Below are 24,770 nucleotides of genomic sequence, written 5' to 3'. Positions count from 1 at the left end.
TATGTACCCACAATCTAAAAATAACACAAAATCGATTGATTCAAATTAATGTCAGCTTTACTTACGAAATACCCGGACTACTTTTGATTTCCGTAGCTAACCAAACAGACCAAAAGACAACCAGTGAGACAGAAGATGTAAGGATAAAGCAGCTTCTCATTTGGAATACTGCAGTGTGTGAGTGAATAGTTTTCATTTGTTTACTCTCTTAAGTGAAATGTACAAATAGTTGGTTGCCAGCTAGATTACATTTTGTATATATACAGGTACAGACATTGGATGTTAGTCTAGTAAAGGCAGACACATAACAGGTGGGCTTCTTATAAGATGATAGACCTACATTGTAACTACAGACATTGATGGTATTATTATTTGTACATTCTAAGCCTATTTTATATAAATAAGGTACATGTTTATAACAGCCACATGTACACGACCTATGGGTAGGATTATACATGTATACGTATGTGCGTGTGATCATGTGTGCATTATATATCTTTAGGCCGTACATTCACTCGTGTCTTGTTTCAATTCAAAGTATAAATATATCTTCAATAGATAATTGGATTTGCCATTTGCGCACTCAAACGCAATGCTACAAAAGACATTAAATTAGATTAAATCTGATTTAAGATATACATTGGTAATATGTGTATGACTTGGATTATATGATAGCTGTGTCTATAAAATTTAAAGTAAAATATAAATGATCAATCTTGTAGACACAATGGCTTACCTTTCTCCGTCAGCTCCACCCCCATCTTATGAGGAGGCTGTGACTTCAGGGTCATATATACCACAGACTTCATCCGTCCTACCAGGTCAGTTGAGTTATTATAATAATACAAGTATAGGAGAAACTAACCTTTCATATATGCCATCGTCTTAACTGGAGAATGTGTAAAAATAATTCAATTTCTACATACTGAATCTCGATCATTCTTTTCATTAATCTGAATTTGATGCTAATTTGCAATTTAATTTGTACTGTCTTTTATCCTTCTCTACAATTCCAAGAGAACACTAGTTCTCCAGTTATATCAATGTTAAAAATGACTGCATGGGCAACAAAATTACAGGAAGGAGTGGCTTTCATACCACAGACATAGTTCTTCAGTAGGATTAAAAATATATAACTGATGTATTTTTTCAGCTGATTCTTATTCTGTTTATTTCATAGGCGATGTGCCCCCTCCATATGTCTACAACAATTTTGTCTCGGACGACCCTTCTACATCACAAGGATCATCAGCTGGGGGCACAGGGGCAGGAATCTTTGTTGTTCAACCTCCTTCAGCACCAAGACAAAATCAAACGGACCCCATCCCTCCAAAACCAAGTACTCCTCAACCTGCTGCAAATAGGAACAATAATCCCAACTCTACCCCTGTTTCAGGTTCTCAGCCCAACAACCAAAGGCCAAGGGTTAGAAGAGATTCTTTCAGTGACAAGAATCGTCTCCGCGATTTTTTCAGAGAGGTAAGCTATTTTCTATGGTGTTTTTCAGAACTCAAAATATTTACAACTTCCAACATATTTCAGCTATCCTACTTGATAATTAGTTGGGCTTTTCCACATTTTGTTGAGTTTTAAGATGCTGCACCGCTGACAAATGGTTATTTTCTCTATCAAAAACAGGAGCAGACGGATTAGTATTTTTCAGTCACAAAAGTTACACCATTACCACCAAAGCATCAGCTTCTTATTTTACTTTGATATAAAAATAGTAAAAATAATTACATTGTAATAGCGTGCCGAGACCATTCCATTGCACTATGCCTCATATGAAATAAAGTACTGATTGTGCATTCAGCAAAAGCAAAACAAATAATTCTATATGTAGTTTTGTGTTAATTAGACACATAAATGTATATACAATTAAACATCATTTATTTTTCAAATGATAAGTGGTGGAGCATCTTTAAATAAGATGAATTTGTGTTCTAAACTTTCTGTTAAAAGACAGGTTATCATTTTGATAGGAGAATCTTACTAATTACCTCTCTGTTACAGATGTATCTGATACTGGCAGTACAGATGGGATGTGCACTAGTTTTCGGGGCTGGAATGTTTAGCAAGTGAGTTATCTCCCTTTTTAATGCGTTATTCGTGTTATTTGATTATTGATGAGTCCCATTATTGGTTGTTGTTTTTATTTTAGGTCATCTGATCCAAAGTTTCAGGATAATCTACATTCATCATACTTCATTTAGAGCGTTCGCCTTTCATCAATGTGTAAATGTTTTATTCAAACAACTTCTTCTAAATAACCGAAAGGCTAATGGTCCTGATATTGAATCTATGGTGGGCTGGAATGAAGGGCTATCACGTTTGTCCATTTGAATGAACTTGACCTTTATTCAAGATCATGGATAAAATAAACTAAAATTTTCAAAAACAACTTCTTGTCAGTAATTAAGAACAAGTGGGCTGATGATAGGCCTATATCATGCCGGGATGATGGCTACCAAGTTTGTTCAAACGAATGACCATAACCTCCATTCAAGGTCACAGGGGTCAAATAGGTTGAATCTTTGAAGAGACTCAACTGTAACTAATAGGGTTGTTGACCTGACCTATTGGTATGTAGCTTGTTGATAGGCAATCAAGGTTGTTCAAATGAATGACCTTGGTCTTCATTAAAAGTTACTCTTTAGGTCATGTCAGGATGAACTATAGTCATCGTGCTAGTTATTGGTCGAAACTGGAAAATCTTTAAGATTATTTTGGACCTACATTATGCACCATTAACTCCAGGCAGCAGGCGTGAGATGAGCATCACTGTATTGGCTAGCAGATCTAGACCTGTCTTTCAACTAATTAGGCAATGACATGAAATTGATATTACCATTCTTACAAAATGTTTATCGCTATGGTAATAATTAAAATTCCATGTACATAGTTTACTTGTAATTGTTTATTGTAGCTTGTTATGTTCTTATTCGGGTTTTGTGTGATATTGAACAAACGGGAGATAGTTTGAAAGTAATTCTAGCTATGTTGTAAATATAAGCTTTTACGTCGTAACGATTTGGAAAAGTTAGTACTGATATATAATTATTTGAAAAAAAGCCTGATGACTATAACCAACTTTATATTTTGTTGTAATATTATATATGGGCCATGAAAGAACATAATCTGTTCTTAAAAAACAACCGTAGGTCAGAAGGCTGATACCATGTGCTTGCATAATATAAATTTAGTACATGTATAATACATGCTATCATATAAATTCAAACTCTTAGTGTCTTTTCTATATTTTCAGTGAACACATCAAGGGCCATATTAAAAATGAAATCCCCGCCTACCGCGGTGTGGCCATGTAAGTACACCTAGAAATAGGTTTGTTTACCTCTCAATATGTGTGTCTGTTTTCCTGTCTGTCTGTCTGTCTGTCTGTCTGTCTATCAATTTATCTATCAATTTCGTTTTTGTCGTTAGCGTAAATATGATTAAAGAAAGTGGACTTCGTGTCATTGGTTAAGGTCATTAGGTTGTACGTTAAGGTGATTGGGTCATAGGTTAAGGTCATTGGATCAACAGTTTTAGTAATTATTTACATCTCTAAACCTTTTTTTTACATTAGTACACTATATTGCGAAGTCGGGTGGCCAGTAGATTATACTAAGACTTAATGGTTATGAACAGCTAAGGTAATTTAAAGAAAGCCTCCCCTGTTTGTGATATGCTATGTTATTGTCTATATGTTTTGGGAGGCTGAGGTATATTTGTGCTGTGTTTGTTTTTGGTTGTATTAGTTTAACATTCTAAAAACAGCCAGGGTAATTTAAGAACATGCCAGGTTTGTTGATGGAGAAAGGCCAGAGTACCTGGAGAAAAACTAGAGAGGTAATACATTTTATAGTGCCATACATATATCACTGAAAGATGCCATCAAACATCACACCCTACCCGGTCACATTATACCGACAATAGGCGAAACAGTTGTTTCTCAGCCTAATACTAAGTGTGAAGCAGGAGCAGAATGAACTACCAATGTTTTATAGACTGTGTAGCGTCTCCGTAGAAATGGTTCCCAAAGGCAGTATCAAATGAATTCAGGAATTGAGGCTACATGATCTTAGGTCTAATAATAACACGTTTTACCTTATCCCACAACGTGAGCAGTCAAGGTCACTAATGTAAAATCCCTACTCATTTTTTGAATCTCTTTACTTTGTTTATATACAGTGGCCTAACTATTCCTGTGATGTTTTTTACCTGGACCATGGGAGAAATAAGGAAAAGGAACAAAACTGTAGCACTTATCTTCTTGGTCATTTTTGTAAGTAAACATTTTTTACCTATTATATCAGATTTATATATAGAATTGTTTTTATATGTGTTTAGATATCTTCATATGATTGGCTATTGAAATTTCCATGTCCATCTCTCTGTAAAAACAATCATGTTCCTAGAAATTTTCAGAAAATACTGAGGAATTTTTTATCAAATTTCCACATAGTTCCACAAACTGTTAACATATAATTATTTGCTCATTACCAGATAGTATGGGTCATTCATATCGCTTTTCACCCCTTTTCTGTTGTCTCTCGACCTTCTGTCCGTTCATTCATCTGTTCTTTAAAAAATAATACTTACCATGTTAGTTTATTATTTTAGACAGCCCTCTATGACACCCTATGTCTGACAAATGTAGCCTCTCCTAATGGATGCATTGTAGGACTGATCAGAAAACAACATGGCCGACAGCAAACTTGAATTTTGAAATTTTTATTCAGAAAGTTTTAAGAGATCTTCCTCAAATTCAATATTTAGGGCCTTCATGGTCCTTAGCTGTGCATGGCATTTTGGAACAAATCAAAACACAACATGTTGGGCAGAAGTTATATTTGATTTTATAATTCAAGTGTTCTGCTGCTATGCAATATTTATTAGAAGATTCCCTGTGGGTATTAAAGGAAGTGGAAAAGTGAAGGGGAAATGAGATAAGAGATCCTATATTTATCTATTGTCTGACATAGATCATTCTATGGTGGGCGCAAAGATCACTCTTGGATATGTTTATGTTGGTTTACAGTTACTGAGTATACTAGTGGTGTATGTATGTTATGTTTGTTTTCAGAGCCTGGTTCTTACGTATGGAATAATGGCTCTCTCCTGGTAAGTATCAGTGATGATATACACCTGTTCTAGGATAGCATATATAACAGATAGATACTAACATGTATATCGTCCAAGCCAAATTCATTATAAGTAAAGAAAAATGTATTCAATTACCTTCTTTATTTTGTTATTTTTAATTGGTTCATTAAATACTAGTCCGCTAAACCTGCCTATATTATTTAACTTTTTTATTTATATATATTTTATCTTATATAATAAAAATGACCTATTATATAGCCAGGTTTAGCGGACTAATTAAATACTACATAAATGTTTGAATTTACGTTAACGCCTGAAAAAAATCATCTCGGTTCTACTATAAAATGTTTATCCTCTTGACATTTTGTTTCGGTTCATGTTCACACATTGTTATTGTCTGTCTCTAGTGGGTCTGGAAGCCTAATACCACTGTATTGGGTTGGAATATGCTGTGCTCATTCTATACTTATGCAAATATTCCTTCGTCAGGAAAAGGCAAGTATCATTAGATACAATAGACAAATGAGTCATTGATTATCATCCCTTATAGAAATATGATAGACCAATGTACTGATGATTATCTCCCTTTATTGAACCTCTTAATTATGAAAACAAAACCTTTGATGCTACCCTACTTAAAGAGACATTAAGCAAAGTGCATGTGTCATTGAGTAAAATACATACTATGACGTGAGTAATTTATATCAATTATTGTGCAAATATGTCAAAGAAAATAATCAAAAAGGAAATCCCATCAAAATGACGGGTCGAAAATGTGAGTGAAGCTAACACAAACAAATTCAGATAGAAAACGGCGCGCGATTGGGCGAGGAGGTAAATATAGATGGATCGCCGCAGTTGAGGAGACGGTAGCTATTTTCCACTTCATAATTCATTGCGAGATATCATGTGCAGCTAAGATAAGAATCTCCCTTCGCGGGACACCGTCGAATACAAACTTCTGTTTAATTTTCTATTTATGTTATTCTAATGCTAAAAACCAGATGTATTATTTTAACAAATATGAAGAAATATGGCTCATACTTCATATTTCAATGTTCGTAAATCTGAAAAGCTTCTAAGGATATTGTAAACTAATGCTCCTTACCATGTCACTGATTATCCGAAAGTTCCATTTAGCGGAACGTCCGGATGGAATAGGTTCGTTCAATGGTACATTCACGGTCCTTTCGCGTTCTAAAACGCAAAATCCAACATGGCGGGCAACAGCCTGGCATTATACGAGTGGTATATATAAATGATATTGGAAATGCTATGCTTCATATATACAATGCTAACAACGATAATTACACTTTCATCAGTCATTGTCGTAGTGTTTGTTAATGAAAACGCACTTTTCTCGGTTGTAATATGAGAAGTTTTGTCGTAATTTCTGCAAAACATATGCAATTACAAGTGCACCGTAGCCAGATTTGTAAAAAGGACTCAGAAGTGCGAAGAAACCCTAAAATACATTTCCATTATATAGAAGTGTTTTGTTGAAATTGGACTAAGTACGGGGCGCCAAATGGCGCACTTGTGATTTTGTACACGAAATCCAATTTTGTGTAGACAAAAATGAACTTTGTTCAACAAAAATCAGTTCAGATTAACAAAACAACATATTACATATATTATATTTTATATTATAACATATCACAAAAATAAGTTTTGTTATGCAAACAATCTTTCAATGGACAAAAGTCATGACGAAATTCAATTTGGTGAACACAAAATTGACAAAATTACTTTTGTCTTACAAAAAAGGTTTTTTATAATAACTTCATTTCAGCAATGATAAAAACGAATCTTGTTAAACAAAATTATCTTTCAGTGGACAAAAATCAATTTTTGTTATGACAAATTTCATTTTGTGGACAGAATTCATTTTCGTCTCGACAGAATTTACTTTCGTCAGTTAAGTATTCAAATGAGTCCATGTTTCACCTTTACTTGTAAGCTGCTAACCGATTGGTTGAAACGCTTACAGTTCGCTCATTCTTTGGCGAAGAGTAACCAGAGATGGAAGTTGTGATAGCGAACGAATATTTGTTGAAAATGTACGTAATCATTACGTTTCTGACAATTCATGTGCATTTCCCTTGAAAGGCTATTTTGCATAGAGTATCCATTTCTGTATGTACGTAATCTGCCTGTACTTGATATCGTAACCTTCCTCCCTTTCTACTAGGCCTAATAAATGATATTCCAGAGCATGCGCCTTTCACAAGAAGTAAATTAAACATTCACAAGAATGAAACGGATGATACAAACACATGTGCGTGCAGCCTATTCATTATGTAAGAACACGTTGGTTTAAGACCGTGTGCGCGTGCCATACCAACGGTCACTATATCCAATGAGAGGCCCCGTTACAAAATCGTGATGAGACAGTTCATTTGCATATATCTATATTTGGATTCGTTGAGAAAATTGACTTTTGTGACAGAAATTTGAAATTTGTGTTCAATTTTCACTTTTGTCAAACAAAACTCAATCTCGCCCACAAAAATGACTTTTGTATAGACAAAATTGAATTTTGTGTTCAATTTTCACTTTTTCACAAAACTCAATTTCGTTCACAAAAATGAATTTTGTCATGACAGAAATGAATTTTGTGTAGACAAAAATGAATTTTGTGTGGTGGAAGATAATTTTATAAGACGAAAATGATTTCGTTATGACACAATTCAATTTTTTGTGTACACAAAATTGATTTTTATTACATAAAGATAAAGTCCCAATCGGTGCCCCGTACTAGGATATGTTTCAACAGCGAACATATTGATTCCAGCTTGGAACCCTCAAAGAAGACGTGTCAGACGAACCGGTTCGTTCCAGCGAAACGTCGCGTTCCATTGTAACGGAACGTCGGGACCGTTCCGGAAAAAAACCGGAAAGTTACGCTAAATGGAGCACGCTGATTATTATTCATGATAGCCTCGCTTTTGACCAGCTTTCGTTTTGTGTTCCAAAAAATCATATGACAGTCTATTTTTGAAAATTCCCCATGTTTTCTTGACGTTTTATATAACAAATCATTGTAATGAAATCATCAGTACATATCTGAAAATCATATCGTAACATACAGAACAACTTATTGTGGGTTGAAGCCCTTTAACTGAGTTATTCCTTTTTCAGATTACCTTTACTCTGGTATCTGGGATGATCTTTACTTTAGTGACAGTTGTTATTTTGACTGGGATCTCCATTACGATCCTGGGCCCGGTAAGTACTGTTATTAGATGTCAAACTGTCAAACTGACCGCTTGTAATTCATACCACTATGTCTATCAGGTGATTTGTTTCTTAGTGAAATAATTAATTGATATACAGTAAAGTTTCGCGCCTATTTCTCAGAGCCTACTGAAGGGATTTTTTCTTCAATTTCGTATGTAGGTTCCTCTATGGCCCTAATTGTGCATTTTGCATTTTGGCACTGATTGATAAATGAAATGGTGGACAGGCCGCCATCTCGGATTTTGATTGCTGAAGTTCGTTACTGCTCTTTCTCAGGAAATACTAAAGGGATCTGTCTCAATTTTCATATGTCAGCTTCTCGTGGACCTTAGTTGTGCCTATTGGGTTTTGGGGCCGAACACCAACAAGATGGTCACCAGGCAGCTATCTTTGAATTTGATAGTTGAATTTTCTGACTGCTATTGCTCATATATTGAAATTTGTGACTGATCAGACTATATGGCCAACAGACAGCCATCTTGGATTTTGATCATTGCAGTTTGTTACTGATATTTCTCAGAAAGAATAAAAGGAATCTCTCTGACATTCCATATGATAACATTTATGTTCTTTTTTTTATCTATAGATTGTCAGTTACATTTTGAGAATGAAAAGAAAACAGTTGCTGTTATATTGGATTTTGTCATTTTCTCAGAAAGTGCTGAAGAGGTCTATCTTCTTCAAAACATTCTTGTATGGTCTTCTTGGTCTTGAGTTCTGTATATCCATGTTGGAACCAATCCAAGCACAACATGGTAGAAAGTGGCCAAATTAAATTTGACAATTGAAGTGTGTGTTTGGTAAACACACTTTAATGTGAAGTTTCCCGATATACATATTTTATATATTGTAATATGTATAATTATTGTAATTCTATATGCGTTTTGCATTCGGAATAACATGAATTGAATCGAACAAATTCAATATTTCAAAGGAAGCCTGGAACTGAGAGAAATGCAGACAAAAGACCCCTCTTTCTTTTGTTTGACATAGATAATGACATAATGGGCACCAAGATCCATTTGGAATATTTTATGTTTGGATATTGCATAAAAAGATCATTATTAAGTGTCAAGCTCTGTGTATTCTTTGACACACTTCATTATTGTGTATTCTTTTCTTTCAATTTCACTCATACACGTATATATTCAGTGACTGTTATACAAAGAATGGTTTACCTTATAGATCCCAGATTGTCCTTTAGGAGGAGTTACTGCCCTTGGTTTTTGTTGGGTAAGTGTTGAAGTGCCATTATGTATGTATTAAGGACCATGTATTGTTTGTCCGAAGCATCCTTGACTAAAAGGGGATTAAATTTATATGAACTAAAAGATTTTGGCCCCTATGTGTTGAGTGAATGGGGCCCAGTTTAGGAAAATTTGCAATATCTTTACAAACCAAAGGGTTTGGGCCCCGATAAACTTGGTGAATGGGACGTATTTTGTAATTTTTTTACGTTCTTTTTTAGATGACGGAATGAAAAGTCACCCTTGAAAATATTTGGTTTATATTTGGTTAGTAACATCTGGGGGTCTTCGTTTGTATATACCAAGAACTTTGAATCACTCCATATAGCAATATTGAGTTTTAAAAGTTAAACTCTTCATCTATATGATATCGCATGTTTGTATAAGATGGGTTCAAGCTTTTCATTTGACATCTTAGCTTTTTGTTTCCTTTTACAGTGGGTGATGATCTTCACCTGGGTGATGATAGATGACAGAAAGAAGCATGGTCACAGGCCGGACCAGGCTGTGGCTTTGCAGCCGTTTTTCTTCGCTGGGGTCATTTATCTACCTTTAATTCTTCTTGCAATTTTTTTCTGTAAATTTGAATGGAAAAAATACAAATAAGACACGTTGTTTCATGATGTAACGAAAACCTTTCAATGTGTTCTGTTGAAGAGGTATCATCTTAGTATAGAAATAAATAAATCTCTACTGACCACTGGTAACTGTAATTACTGTAATCTCTACTGACCACTGGTAACTGTAATTACTGTAATCTCTACTGACCACTGGTAACTGTAATTACTGTGATCTCTACTGACCACTGGTAACTGTTAATTACTGTAATCTCTACTGACCACTGGTAATTGTAATTACTGTGATCTCTACTGACCACTGGTAACTGTTATTACTGTGATCTCTACTGACCACTGGTAACTGTAATTACTGTAATCTTTACTGACCACTGGTAACTGTCATTACTGTAATCTCTACTGACCACTAGTAACTGTAATTACTGTGATCTCTACTGACCACTGGTAACTGTTAATAACTGTGATATCCACTGACCACTGGTAACTGTAATTACTGTGATCTCTACTGACCACTGGTAAGTGTAATTACTGTAATCTCTACTGACCACTGGTAACTGTTAATTACTGTGATCTCTACTGACCACTGGTAACTGTAATTACTGTGATCTCTACTGACCACTGGTAACTGTCATTACTGTAATCTCTACTGACCACTGGTAACTAATTAATGTGATCTCTACTGACCACTGGTAACTGTAATTACTGTGATCTCTACTGGTAATATTTGGTTTGTATGGCAAATAGATAAATCCGTTATAAAATATATACAAAGCAAAGTCGGTGGAGAATGAATGTTATGTGTTAAGCCGGCCGACAGCCTCGTGGCCTTTGGCCTCTTGTTATTGATATGAGCTAAACGTATATCCGTGTCTGATTTGACACGCGTACAGTACGTGTGAAGGCTTACAATGTAACGTACAGATACATGTACAAATGTACCCCTACACAGTTCGAATTCTCTACACGTGTTCTACATGAAGTTGTAGGTATACTCGTACATATGGAACGCCATAGCTGTCTCATATGGTTCAAATATACTATATGAATTTGTGTTCTCATTATATTGTATGATTTTGTCATTTTATGATTTGATCTTATCAATATATGGTATTATTTTATCTATATTTGATTTGATTTGACCAATATATCATTTGCTTCTATCACTATTTTATTTTCATTTGTCATGGTATTATTGTCTTTTATCATTATATCAATCGATGTTATCACTATTTGATTTGGTGACACATATATTCGGTTTACATCTACCATTGTTTTATTTGGTGTTATTATTGTATTATTTTCATTTATCTTTATATTATTTGATTTCATCTTTATTTGATTTGATTTCATCTTTATTTGAAGTATAACCATATAATGGAAAAGTATAACCATACAATGGAAAAGTATAACCATATAATGGAAAAGTATCATCATATAATGGAAAAGTATAACCATACAATGGGAAAGTATCATCATATTATGGAAAAGTATAACCATATAATGGAAAAGTATCATCATATAATGGAAAAGTATAACCATACAATGAAAAAGTATCATCATATAATGGAAAAGTATAACCATATAATGGAAAAGTATCATCATATAATGGAAAAGTATAACCATATAATGGAAAAGTATCACCATACAATGGAAAAGTATAACCATATAATGGAAAAGTATCATCATATAATGGAAAAGTATAACCATACAATGGAAAAGTATCATCATATAATGGAAAAGTATAACCATACAATGAAAAAGTATAACCATACAATGGAAAAGTATAACCATACAATGAAAAAGTAGAATCATACAATGGAAAAGTATAACCATATAATGGAAAAGTATAACCATATAATGGAGAAGTATAACCATATAAAGTATCTATATAATAAAATAATGATGTTTGGGAATAATGTAAAGTAGAATCATACAATAGTAAAATCAAATTAAATAAAGATGAAATCAAATCAAATAAAGATGAAATCAAATAATATAACGATAAATGAAAATAATACAATAATAACACCAAATAAAACAATGGTAGATGTAAATCATATAAATATGTCACCAAATCAAATAATGGTGAAATCGATTGATATAGTGATACAAGAAAATATTACCATGACAAATGAAAATAAAACAATAATAAAAACAAATCATATATTGATCATATCAAATCAAATATAGATAAAATGATACCATATATTGATAAGATCAAATTATATAATGATAAAACCATATTATATTACGAAAACACAAATTCAAACAGTATTTTTGAACATACGAGACAGCTATGGCGTTCCATACGTACATTGCAAACATTTACATCATTCATTCCATTTTCATATAGATACAAGTACTAATTAATTGCGTTTAAAAATATGTACATGTAAATGCCAAATCTCACCTATTCCCCGTGTTCAGACTCGTCATATTAATGATTTTTAAATTTCACGAATTTATTTACAAATCTCCCGAGTCTTTTTTGCGTTCTTCGTATATTGATGATATTTAACATAACAAGAAGAATATTATGCAGCGTGTCTGTAATAACATTTTTATATCTTTATTATCTGTTTTAGCTATTTTCTTGTGTAATCTTTCAGTTGTCGTGGATTCTTTCTAAAATAATGCTTTTGACATTCTGTAAGACAGTTTCGTTAATATTTGAATTGCTTTCGCAGAAAGCATAGTAACTACAAACATATATAGGATATATGTTTCTGATAATAAGAAACAAAAAGTGATAATCACATTAAGTTTTGAAATGTCATTTAAATACGGATATTTCAGAACGTTTTCACAGATAGGAAACATATATACATCCAAAAGAGATATAAAATGCAATACAATACACTTTAGTCATATTTTTTTTTATTTCATAGATGTTATGATAATCGCTTCTACACGAAGCGGTAAACGTTATATCATATCCGGATCGTCAAAGCATCTCACCGGCATTTGGTTCTATTTTTAGTGGCTAACGTTAGCGAAAGTGGGTCCTGCTAACGATTAACGCAAACGATTGTAAACGCGACTAACGATTAGCGATTGCTAACGCAAACGATAACGATTAACGATAAACGATTGCTAACGCAAACGATAACGATTAACGATAAACGATTGCTAACGCTAACGATTGCTAACGGAAATAACGCAAACGCAAACGAAACGCAAATTTGGGAACGTTAAACGGTTCAGGTACTGTAATTGCCATTACTGTAATCTCTACTGACCACTGGTAACTGTAATTACTGTAATCTCTACTGACCACTGGTAACTGCCATTATTGTAATCTCCACTTTCCACTGGTAACTGTAATTACTGTGATCTCTACTGACCACTGGTAACTGTAATTACTGTGATCTCTACTGACCACTGGTAACTGTAATTACTGTGATTTCTACTGAATACTGGTAACTGTAATTACTGTGATCTCTACTGACCACTGGTAATTGTTAATTACTGTAATCTCTACTGACCACTGGTAACTGTAATTACTGTGATCTCTACTGACCACTGGTAACTGTAATTACTGTGATCTCTACTGACCACTGGTAACTGTAATTAATGTGATCTCTACTGAATACTGGTAACTGTAATTACTGTAATCTCTACTGACCACTGGTAACTGTAATTACTGTGATCTCTACTGACCACTGGTAACTGTAATTACTGTGATCTCTACTGACCACTGGTAACTGTAATTAATGTGATCTCTACTGAATACTGGTAACTGTAATTACTGTAATCTCTACTGACCACTGGTAACTGTAATTACTGTGATCTCTACTGACCACTGGTAACTGTAATCTCTACTGACCACTGGTAACTGTAATTACTGTGATCTCTACTGACCACTGGTAACTGTAATTACTGTAATCTCTACTGACCACTGGTAATTGTTAATTACTGTAATCTCTACTGACCACTGGTAACTGTAATTACTGTGATCTCTACTGACCACTGGTAACTGTTATTACTGTAATCAGTCTACTGACCACTGGTAATTGTAATTACTGTGATCTCCACTGACCACTGATAACTGTAATTACTGTGTTCTCTACTGACCACTGGTAACTGTAATATCTGTGATCTCCTCTGACCACTGGTAACAGTTAATTACTGAAAGAATGCCAAATGTCACAGGTAATTGTTATTGATTGTTGTCTCATTGTTGCCACTTATTATTTACACATTTAGACATTATTCTTTATTTTAGACATTGATATAGCCATTTTCACGTTTGTTAAGCATATACTTTTTGTGTTATTTGAGCTATAATCAGAGACTGTAGCCAACAATGATATTTTTTCACTGAGTATTTGTATTATTTAAATTCAGATCTCCACAGAGTATATAATAGATATGAGTTTGTTTTTTTGTATTGTCAATGATATTTTTATACCAGTACTATATGAAATATTGGTTTTGTTTATTACAACATTATTATCGTTGTTTCATTGGCTAGCAATTAATATTTCTATGTATGAAAGAATCTTATTTAAAAGATCCAAAGTACCGAAAGATGATATTTGTTACATAGTTCCTGAAACTCCTAACATAGATATCTTTGTTCGTTTTATTGTAGAGGTTTGTTCTTTGTTTCATATTCTTCAATCTGCAATACTCTGGTGAGCTATAAATGTATCATTATGATACCTGTCAAATATCAGTGATATTTAGCCTACGATGTTTTCTATAATATCTGTACATAAATGAATTTACCAATAGTGCTATATTTATAATGCCAAGTCTCATTTGTGAGGTTTTCTTATACAACTGCATTGTGTGTTATCTCAAGTTCACGATTTGACCATTCCCTAGGCAGTGTTTTCAGTTCAGACCAATGATTCTGTGACAAACTTTAGGGAGACTTTAGGACAGATGGATATGGTTGTAGTATGGAAACCACTTAATATCATAATGGTTAATATCACATTCTGCTTAATATCATACAGATTAATGATGTACCATTTTTTTTCTCTATATATTCTTTTTATTACATTCAGCTTTTGCAGGGTTTTTTCACAATTTGAATAGAAGGGTATATATAAGTGTCACCTTAAAAGTAACTGACTACCGTATTTCATATAATAAATTACTTTCTTACTCCTCTGTTACTATATATAAGTCTCTGTCTTCTGACTTTTTTAATATGCCATTAGTACTCTAAAGTGTCGCCCATCTGTTGATTAAAACATCCCCAGCAGATCCGCTTCTGACAGTGACGATGTTCCAAGCTTATGATAATCAGAACATCTATGGACAGACACACATGTCTCGATCTGTATGATATACTTCATTGGTACAAATGCCTTTATATTTATTATTAAATCTAAAAAATGAACAATTGTTGCCTGTTTTTGAGGTTTTTACACTTTGCTATACCAATCGTACAACTATTTTACACAATTATTAGAGTAAAACTGTGATATCAATATATATCTAACCTTTATATTGTATTTTGTACTGCTAAGTTGTTAATAAAATGTTATCCATTTTGAAATGGTGTATTTATTTTGTTACCTTTGATGTTGATGTATGACCTCTAATAACGGTCTATTGACATTCTTGTGGGTAGAAATGCATATGTGCATACGTTAGCAAAGACAATGGATCGAAAGAGTGGGCAGAAATGCATATGTGCATACGTTAGCAAAGACAATGGATCGAAAGAGTAGGAAGAAATGCATATGTGCATACGTTAGCAAAGACAATGGATCGAAAGAGTGGGAAGAAATGCATATGTGCATAAAGCGTTTCTACAGTCACTATACTATACAGTGTATCGGGTATGTGTTTACTTACTCCCATAACATGAGTCTACTGGTCAGCCGTTTTTTTATCGGACGTTATTTTGCTGACTGTCGATACGACGTAATGTTCCCAAAGTGTCTCGTCGTGCTATACCTCTAACATTGTTGGAGTAGTGTTTACTGTAATATCTTATGCCAAATCCTGATCAATAAACTAATTTAAAGTCAGTCCCCTAATGCATCGTATGATCGGCATGGTTTTCCCTTTCAAAATTTCTGCAAGGAAGTTTTGCGTTTATTGGTTTATTGATACTGTCATTTTCATGTTCCGGGAACACAATATATCCTGATGGTGTCATTGTGATGTAGTTGAAAATGGATAATGATTTTAGAGCTACAAAACTGCAAACAGAAATATATAAATAATATAAATTTTCAGATAGAAATGGGCTTCGTGGAAATCTCGTGGCATCTTGATTTTTTTCTTTACTAAACTTAATTACTTTAGACCTGTTATGCATAAGGTGACGCTACCCAAATTAGAATACTTTTTGAAGATAATTGTAAAAACTTTCTATCAAGTGTTTTGATACAAATAGATGCCTTCAGCTCTTGTAAGCGGTGCATATATGTGTAAATAGAGAGCTTTGAAGCATGCCTGGTTCAGCACTGCGTTTCACCAGGTTCGAGTACCCAAAATATAGGTTGATGAATAAATATTCAGACGTGATAAAAAATTGAAAATAAAAGGTTGAGGAGATACACTAATAATATTAATTCTAGATGTATTATTAAATATTAAGATATTTTGCTGATAATTGTACCATACCAGATATGTTTGGAGATGGTTAATGAAGGCTTTGCCTGATGCCAAATCCATTTGAATCTTATTTGTAATAGCATTTGTTGAAATCGAAAAGTTATTATTTATACAAAAATGTTATTGGGACTTATTTTTGCCAACCTTAATAATAGAAAGCTTTAGACAAAGAAACATATCTAAATTTCGGTTATCTGCTCATGATTTGAATAAAGAGAGGGGAGATACAGAATATACACCTAGGAATCAGAGAGTGTGGTTATTTTGCGATGATGATATTAAGGATGAATTCCATTTCGCTATCAAATGTAAAGTGTATGAATGTTTCAAAAATGAAAATAATGAAATTTTGAAAAACTCCGGGAAATGACGTCGTGCGACAACCCTAAAAACAACATATATTTTAAAATAAGAAAAAGAAATGCTGAATGGAATATTTTTGAAAGACATGTGACTTGAATAAACTAAAAAATGTCTGAACTTTCTTTTAAAATGAATTCAATCATTTTTTATTATGCATGGGCATTTATTAATCAAACTTTTTTAGAAGGTGTTCCGTTTTGGGTACTCAAATCTGCTGAAACATACAAATGTAGGCTGGACCGGGCATGCTTCCAAGCCCTGTATTTATAAATATATGCACTGCAAGTAGAAAAATCATGAAATTAATAATAAAAGCATCTATTTGTGGAATGTTAAGAAAAAAATCTGGATTCAACCACAAGTAAGAAAATTTTTACAGTTATCTTCAAAAGGTGTTCCAATTTGGGTAGCGTCACGTAAGAGAGCTTCGCAGCAATTCTTATTGCAACCAGGTTAAACATGAAGTTTATATGTATCATAATATTTGTCACATGTATACGTAGACATTTTGTTAGAGGGATGGCACATGATGATTGGAAAAGCAATTTCTATAAATTTTACAGGATAGAAAAAAAAAGAAAAAAAAAGAAGTCATTTCTATTACTCTTCTTTATTGTCCTTGTACGTTCAAAGACCAATTTAACTTAACCAGAAACGTTAAGATAATGCCTTCTGGTGGTAGGGACGAATATTGGTACGATAATCGATCAATCTTACCAAAATATTTGCAAAGACGAATATATCAGATATATCTGCATCCTTGATATGCAAAAATGTACATGAAAACAGAAACATGACCAAATATTACAAATATTGACAACTCCGCCATTAATTAAGACGTACTGGCGGCATGTTTCCCTATGTGCCTAGGGATTTGAATCCTCTTTTCTCCTGAATAGTTAAATATAGAATGGTAACTTTGATATGTTATTTTCGGATGGTGAAGACAGATTTTTGAATAGAAAACATAATATTTTAACTTATAGATTAATAAAAAACAAAATGCACTTTCGGGTTTGAATCTAACACTTTCGGTGGTAAAAAAACCGGATAACATTGCTCATTTTCATGTTTTGAAAAGTCATATTTAATCAGCTTAGCGGAAACACTGGTCACATCATGTAAGACCACATCCTCGATATTCCAGGGGTTCCGATCACTTACGATCTCTACAGCCCTGGACTATATCATAGTAAAACTGGAGGCAACAGAACAGAACAGGTAATTTAGTCATTTGATGTACATCAAAAGAGCCGTATAGGAGATTTCAGAAAAGATGGCGTGACGTCACAGAAAGTTTACATCCGGGTCCTCAAAGGTACAAACACAGTATGGCGACTAATAAAAGCAATAACAGATACGTACATCGCTATGGCGTGCCGCACGTTGCAAAATTCAATAAGTAAAAACATTTGTGCAAAAAAAAGGTGTTTGTAATATATCGTTATATGTGTTCATTATTTTTAATTTGTGTGTGTGAAAAAAATATTTGTGTGTATTTTTTTTATATTTGTGTGTGAAAAAAATGGTTTGTGTGTAAAAAATACATTTGTGTGTGATTTTGTTTTATATTTGTTTGAACAAAATTTCTTTGTGTGTGTGTGTGAAAAATACATTTGTGTATTTGTTTTATTTTGTGTGTGAAAAAATGGTTTGTGTGTAAAAAACATGTTTGTGTGTGATGTTGTTTTATGTTTGTGTGTGAAAATCACACATAAATATATATTTTTACACACAAATATATTTTTCACACACACACAAAAATTATTGAACAAAAATTTTATTTTTACATAGAAGTATTTAAAAAAAAATACACAAACATTTATGGTTTTTACACAGAAATTAAACATATTGAACACATATAACGATATATTACAAAACTTTTTTTTTTCTTTACACATTTTATCTTACTTATTGAATTTTGCAACGTTCGGCACGCCATACATCGCTGCTACACAATCGATACTTTGACAAAAGTATACACATTCATACTTGCAAATTCCGATTTTAAAATTGTTTTTTTTATATTGTTTTAGATGTTACAGACATTTATATTTTTGTATTTACAATTGTTTATTGCTGAATATATTTATGTAGATTTACATCAGTTGGTAGTAGACTAAAGGTTACACCCTTGTGCACACGAAGTGCACGAGGTTTAGACCACAGGTAGACACGGAGTGCACGAGGTTTAGACTACAGGTAGACGCGGAGTGCACAAGATTTAGCCTACAGGTAGACACGGAGTGCACTACGTGTGAACACGGTGTCCACAACAGATGGACATCGTGTCCAGGTACATTGAGACCTAGACAGACAAGGTGATGTGTTACAGTTAGGGATCGGGGAAGAATAAGTTCTTCAATTTGAAATAATATATAATTATAATTTTTAAGTGTTTATCTTTTTTTTTAAATTACAACATCTACAATTTAATGTACAGTATATACAACTTTATAAAACGATAGTTTTTAAGTATACGTGAATAAAACCTTCTCACTACAAAAGTAATAAAGATTAATTTATATTCAATAAGTATATGCCTATTTAATTTTATATCAGTAGTTTCCATTTCATATCTTAAATTGTCTATATTACGTTTTCAAAAGTCAATGTTTTATGGGTAAATTGCATGAAATATATATATATATATATATATATATATATAAATATATAATTTACATGAAATAGTAAATACAAGCATTTTCACAAGTCAAAAACAACTTTGAATTGCAGAAAAAAAACCAGTCCTATTGTGCGTTTGAGACACTTTTTCTTTTATAATAAGCTATCAGTAATACAATCATATACCGGGTAATACATAGCTTTTAAATAAAAAGATTTGGTGCCTATCAATCAGTTGTCTAGCGATACCCTTGTAGATCGTCTTTCATTAAAATATATACACTTTTATAAATGTTTTCTTGCTATTTTTAAGTTCTAAAAGTATTGTACGTAAAAATAGCTTAATTACATATTCTTTATTAAAAACTGCACGTCTTTGAAAGATCATGCAGATTCATACTACAAAAGATGTAGAATTTAATGGGTTTTTTTTTTTATTTTATCTCATTTACTACATATGCAGTACAGAACTGTACATGTATTAAATATGCACTATGAAAAATGTGATGAAAAACATTACTAGTGCTGCTTGCTGATGAACTTAGGTGGAAATAATTTCAAAATAGTAGCTATATTCCCACTATATAGTTACTTTTAACATCCATGCTGGTTTATATTTATTTGTAAATTAAATAACTAAAAAAATAGTAGCTATGTTCAAAATGTCTTTACTTTTTGTCCATTCTGATATATATTTATTAAAAATGAAATTTATTTAACTAATGTATTTAAAAGTAGTAGTAGCTGTGTTCAAAATGTAATTACTTTTTGTGTCCATTCTGATATATATTCATTAAAAACTATCAACATAAAGTACAAACCCGTAAAAGTTGGAAGTTTTATGAAACAGTCTATAACCTTACCTGTAATTATCTGCTATTGTTCTATCTTTCACACCTAGTCTCACCTGGCCAACAAAATACCTTACCTGTATACCTCAAAATTCAGAATGTTGGCTAAGTGAGAAGACACCATTAAATCCACTTCAAACTTTATGACGTTCTCCACTAATTGGTGGCTAGTCTACCTACAAGTACCCAATTCAGCTTGTGTTGATTCTTAATTACCGGTACACACAATATGTTTCTACGGCGGCACAGAAGTGACACGAAAAATATTTTTTTTAATGTAGGACAAAAAAAAAAGATTTTATGTAGAGTGAAAAACATTTTTTTCTTTTACGTGCTCACGTAAAACTTATTACGTGAGCACGTAAAACTTATTACGTGAGCACGTAAAACGTTTACGTGCTCACGTAAAACAGTTTGCGTAAGACAAGAAATATTTTTTTATGTATGGTGAAAAATAATTTTTTTATATAGGACGAAAAATGTTTTTTTTTAATGTAAGACAAAAAATATTTTTTTATGTAAGGTGAAATATATTTTTTTCTTTTACGTGCTCACGTAATACTACGGAGCCCGCGAAGGGACATGGAAATATATTTATTAATCCGTGCACACGGTTTGTCAATCCGTCCGCACGGTTTGTCAATCCGTTCGCACGGATTACTAATCCGTGCACACGGTTTGTCAATCCGTGCACACGGTTTGTCAATCCGTGCACACGGTTTGTCAATCCGTCCGCACGGTTTGTCAATCCGTTCGCACGGATTACTAATCCGTGCACACGGTTTGTCAATCCGTGCACACGGTTTGTCAATCCGTGCACACGGTTTGTCAATCCGTGCGCACGGATTACTAATCCGTGCACACGGTTTACTAATCCGTGCACACGGTTTGTCAATCCGTCCACACGGTTTGTCAATTCGTTCGCACACGGTTTACTAATCCGTGCAATTCGGAATCAAAAAAAAGTTTACGTGCACGTAATTACTTATACGGAGCCCGCGAAGGGACATGGAAATATATTTATTTTAATCCGTGCACACGGTTTGTCAATCCGTCCGCACGGTTTGTCAATCCGTTCGCACGGATTACTAATCCGTGCACACGGTTTGTCAATCCGTGCACACGGTTTGTCAATCCGTGCACACGGTTTGTCAATCCGTCCGCACGGTTTGTCAATCCGTTCGCACGGATTACTAATCCGTGCACACGGTTTGTCAATCCGTGCACACGGTTTGTCAATCCGTGCACACGGTTTGTCAATCCGTGCGCACGGATTACTAATCCGTGCACACGGTTACTAATCCGTGCACACGGTTTGCCAATCCGTCCACACGGTTTGTCAATTCGTTCGCACGGATTACTAATCCGTGCACACGGTTTGTGAATCCGTGCACACGGTTAACTAATCCGTGCACACGGTTGTGTCAATCCGTGCACACGGTTTACCAATCCGTGCACACGGTTTGTCAATCCGTCCGCACGGTTTACTAATCCGTGCACACGGTTTGACAATCTGTCCGCACGGTTTACCAATCCGCCTATAATTAGAATAGATCTATGCACTGGGATTACTATCTTCACTGGACAAGGGTTCAATTCAATACTTAGGGTTTACACGGACTTGTATTAAGGATTACACGGTCATATAAGGTAAGGACATGCTACTTTCTCTTATTTAACCTTTTTGGTCAATTCTTTGTATTATTTTGTTAGGGAGAATAGCTGTATTCTACTTCTTACTTCGTGTTAATGTCATCAAAATGATGTGAGAAAACATACCAGGTGTACAATTGTCACGTTTTTCTTCGAGTTTATACGACGTTCTTATACAATATTGTTAGAAGATAATGGCTTATAATTAAATCCAGATTTTGGGGATACATATGATAAAATGTGGTATTACAGTGTACTGTCTGAAGTTTATGCAAAATATTGTATTTTTTCTGTTACAGGTATGGATGACGGATGTACATGTATGCCATTGGACAAGCGATATTTCGTCAAATAATCATAACTTTAGTTTTGATGTGGAATATGTACATTGGTCATTGGGATAAAATCCTTTAAGTCCTTTTAGCAACCCAAAGTTTCTGCAAGCTTAAAATACCCCTATAGATATTATCCACGGTGATACAACGGGCTTAATAAACTGTTAAGTACAGTGTAGATAATTGTCAGAAATAATGAGTGATCTTAGTTCCTGACCAATGAAGGGACTGTCTTCACGGATAAACTTAAATTAATTGAAATGCGACGTATTTAAATTTAAAGTAATCCTGAAATTTTGTGTAAATTCAAGTGAATATAAGACATCGTTTTAAATAGATGGAACAACGTCTTAGAATGTGACGTGACAGTCGGGGAAAACTGTGTACGTTCGATATATGAGCAGTGCCTTATTATGCCATAGCCATCGAAAAGAAAGTTTCGAACTGGCAATTTATATAATTAGGGGCAGCATGCCAGCTGACGCCTGATTCACAGGGACATGAGAATTAGTTACACTTTATATAACCATGGACACACCAGAGTGCCCACAGACCATTTTAGATGTTTTAGAGGCTAGATAAAAAAATAGGTAAAAATCATACTCTATAGTTTGGTATCAGTGTCTTAGTAACTCGGGCTACCTTGCTTGTCGGGACATTACTCGGTTGTCTGACCGGTTGGGGCCCTACTGTTTATGTTGTCATTATTCAAGAATGCTACATATGTAATATCAATACCTATAATTCATTCTAAAGTTGCCGTAGCTATCATATCATTTCTAAACGCGTGCAAAATACAGAAGCCTAAGAATTAGTTAAAGGAGAGTGGCCAAGTGGTTCAGATTTCCTGACATATTACCACACTACCTCTGGATCGCGAGTTCAAAACTTTCTTCCCTATGTATACAACTGTATACATTACAAAGAGGTATGATTTTTACCGATTTTAATCTAGACCCTTAAAACATATAATATGCATTGCCATCCAAAAGGTCTGTTACAAGTGTGTCTAGATTCTGTATAAAATAGTTTTGACAAAAATCCATGTGTAACAAAACTTTTGGAGGACAGTGTATGTCCAATATTACGAGTTTAAGCACATATGGACCATCAAGTCCCTGTGGTCAAGGATTACGTCCTTATAGAAAACAACCAACTGTACTGTATTATTAAAACAGAGGAATATTAGTTAGCTATTGAGTTCTATAATTAAAGTCTAGGTTCTCATATAACACTAGATAGAACAAAAATGGGTCCTTCTGCTCAAACTCCAACCAGGGTAGCTATATTGAAATAAAAAAACCTGAAATTCTAATATTTTACCTATTCATTATCAAAATTGATATTTTGAACTTAAATCTCAATATGAATTTCCAAATTCATATGGTTATCTAGGAATAATTGCCTGTCAGAAAACATTTTTACTTTTGAAATTCATAATTAGCCAGCCAATCAGCGGCCGGGGTTAAATTTTATCCTGGGCTCGTATACACAGGGGCCATTTCGAAGGTTTTTTTTTTCATTTTGTTGGTTGTTCCCTACTGTGGTTCACATCGTGTACAAGAGAAATCGCTGTAGTGTGTGGTGTATAGATAGGAGGCTGCGAAGAATCACTTCATATTATAGATTGACGAAATACAAGCACGAGTTTCATGTTTTCCCATTATTCAGTCAATATCCTATCTTTAAAGCTGACAATGCAAGTTAAAAACATGCATTTGAAATTAAAAAAAAAATATATTAGCGAAATATTTTTTCAAAAATTGTTTCTGAGACATCCCCTAGTTATGACAGTGTGGTATCTAAGGAAGTGGCAGCCATTTTTCTTTTGCTCTTCTTAGTAACCTTCACTGGCACAACCCCCTATATAAAGCACGGGCCACTTGACACACGTGTGTCATTCTAAACATGTCTTGTCTCAGATACACATGCCCCGATATTGCAAATAACAATGTCAAATTGAAAATAAACACTGCACTCACCTGACAATATTTCATTGATGTAATAGATGAAAGTGTTGTCAGCTATATCCCAACATATGTCCAATACGAACTAATAAAAACACTTCAATATACAACAAGTTTTACACGTACATGTACATCGACACGTGTGTGTCCTTGATAGTTGTCGCTCGCTCGGGTCAGGTACGTAGTCACGTGTACATGGTCAGTTGAGTGCATCGAGTACAATGAT

The 24,770-nt window shown here is 33.8% G+C and overlaps 2 protein-coding genes across 5 annotated transcripts in view; both read left to right on the top strand.

Annotated features, from left to right (window-relative positions):
* The window catches only part of LOC138320526 (uncharacterized), a 288,019-nt gene that overhangs the window by 240,745 nt on the left and 22,504 nt on the right, over positions 1-24,770 (top strand). The gene's annotated exons all lie outside the window — the stretch shown is intronic.
* On the top strand, positions 8-11,263 carry LOC138320519 (protein lifeguard 2-like). 3 transcript variants are annotated; one of them, XM_069263532.1, is made up of 11 exons: positions 8-173; positions 723-821; positions 1,181-1,479; positions 2,014-2,078; positions 3,266-3,322; positions 4,192-4,285; positions 5,087-5,124; positions 5,514-5,601; positions 8,248-8,334; positions 9,532-9,579; positions 10,032-11,263. In XM_069263532.1, exons 2-11 carry the CDS (start codon positions 728-730, stop codon positions 10,197-10,199), a joined length of 1,038 nt encoding a protein of 345 aa, XP_069119633.1. In that variant the 5' UTR covers positions 8-173; positions 723-727; the 3' UTR covers positions 10,200-11,263. The 3 variants fall into 3 exon arrangements, with proteins under 3 accessions (XP_069119633.1, XP_069119635.1, XP_069119634.1); XM_069263534.1 differs by having other exon boundaries at positions 9-177; positions 10,032-11,262; XM_069263533.1 differs by having other exon boundaries at positions 10-137.

Source organism: Argopecten irradians, chromosome 4, assembly GCF_041381155.1.
Source record: "Argopecten irradians isolate NY chromosome 4, Ai_NY, whole genome shotgun sequence".
NCBI classification, from domain to species: domain Eukaryota; kingdom Metazoa; phylum Mollusca; class Bivalvia; order Pectinida; family Pectinidae; genus Argopecten; species Argopecten irradians.
This window is presented reverse-complemented; position numbering and strand designations above follow the sequence as displayed.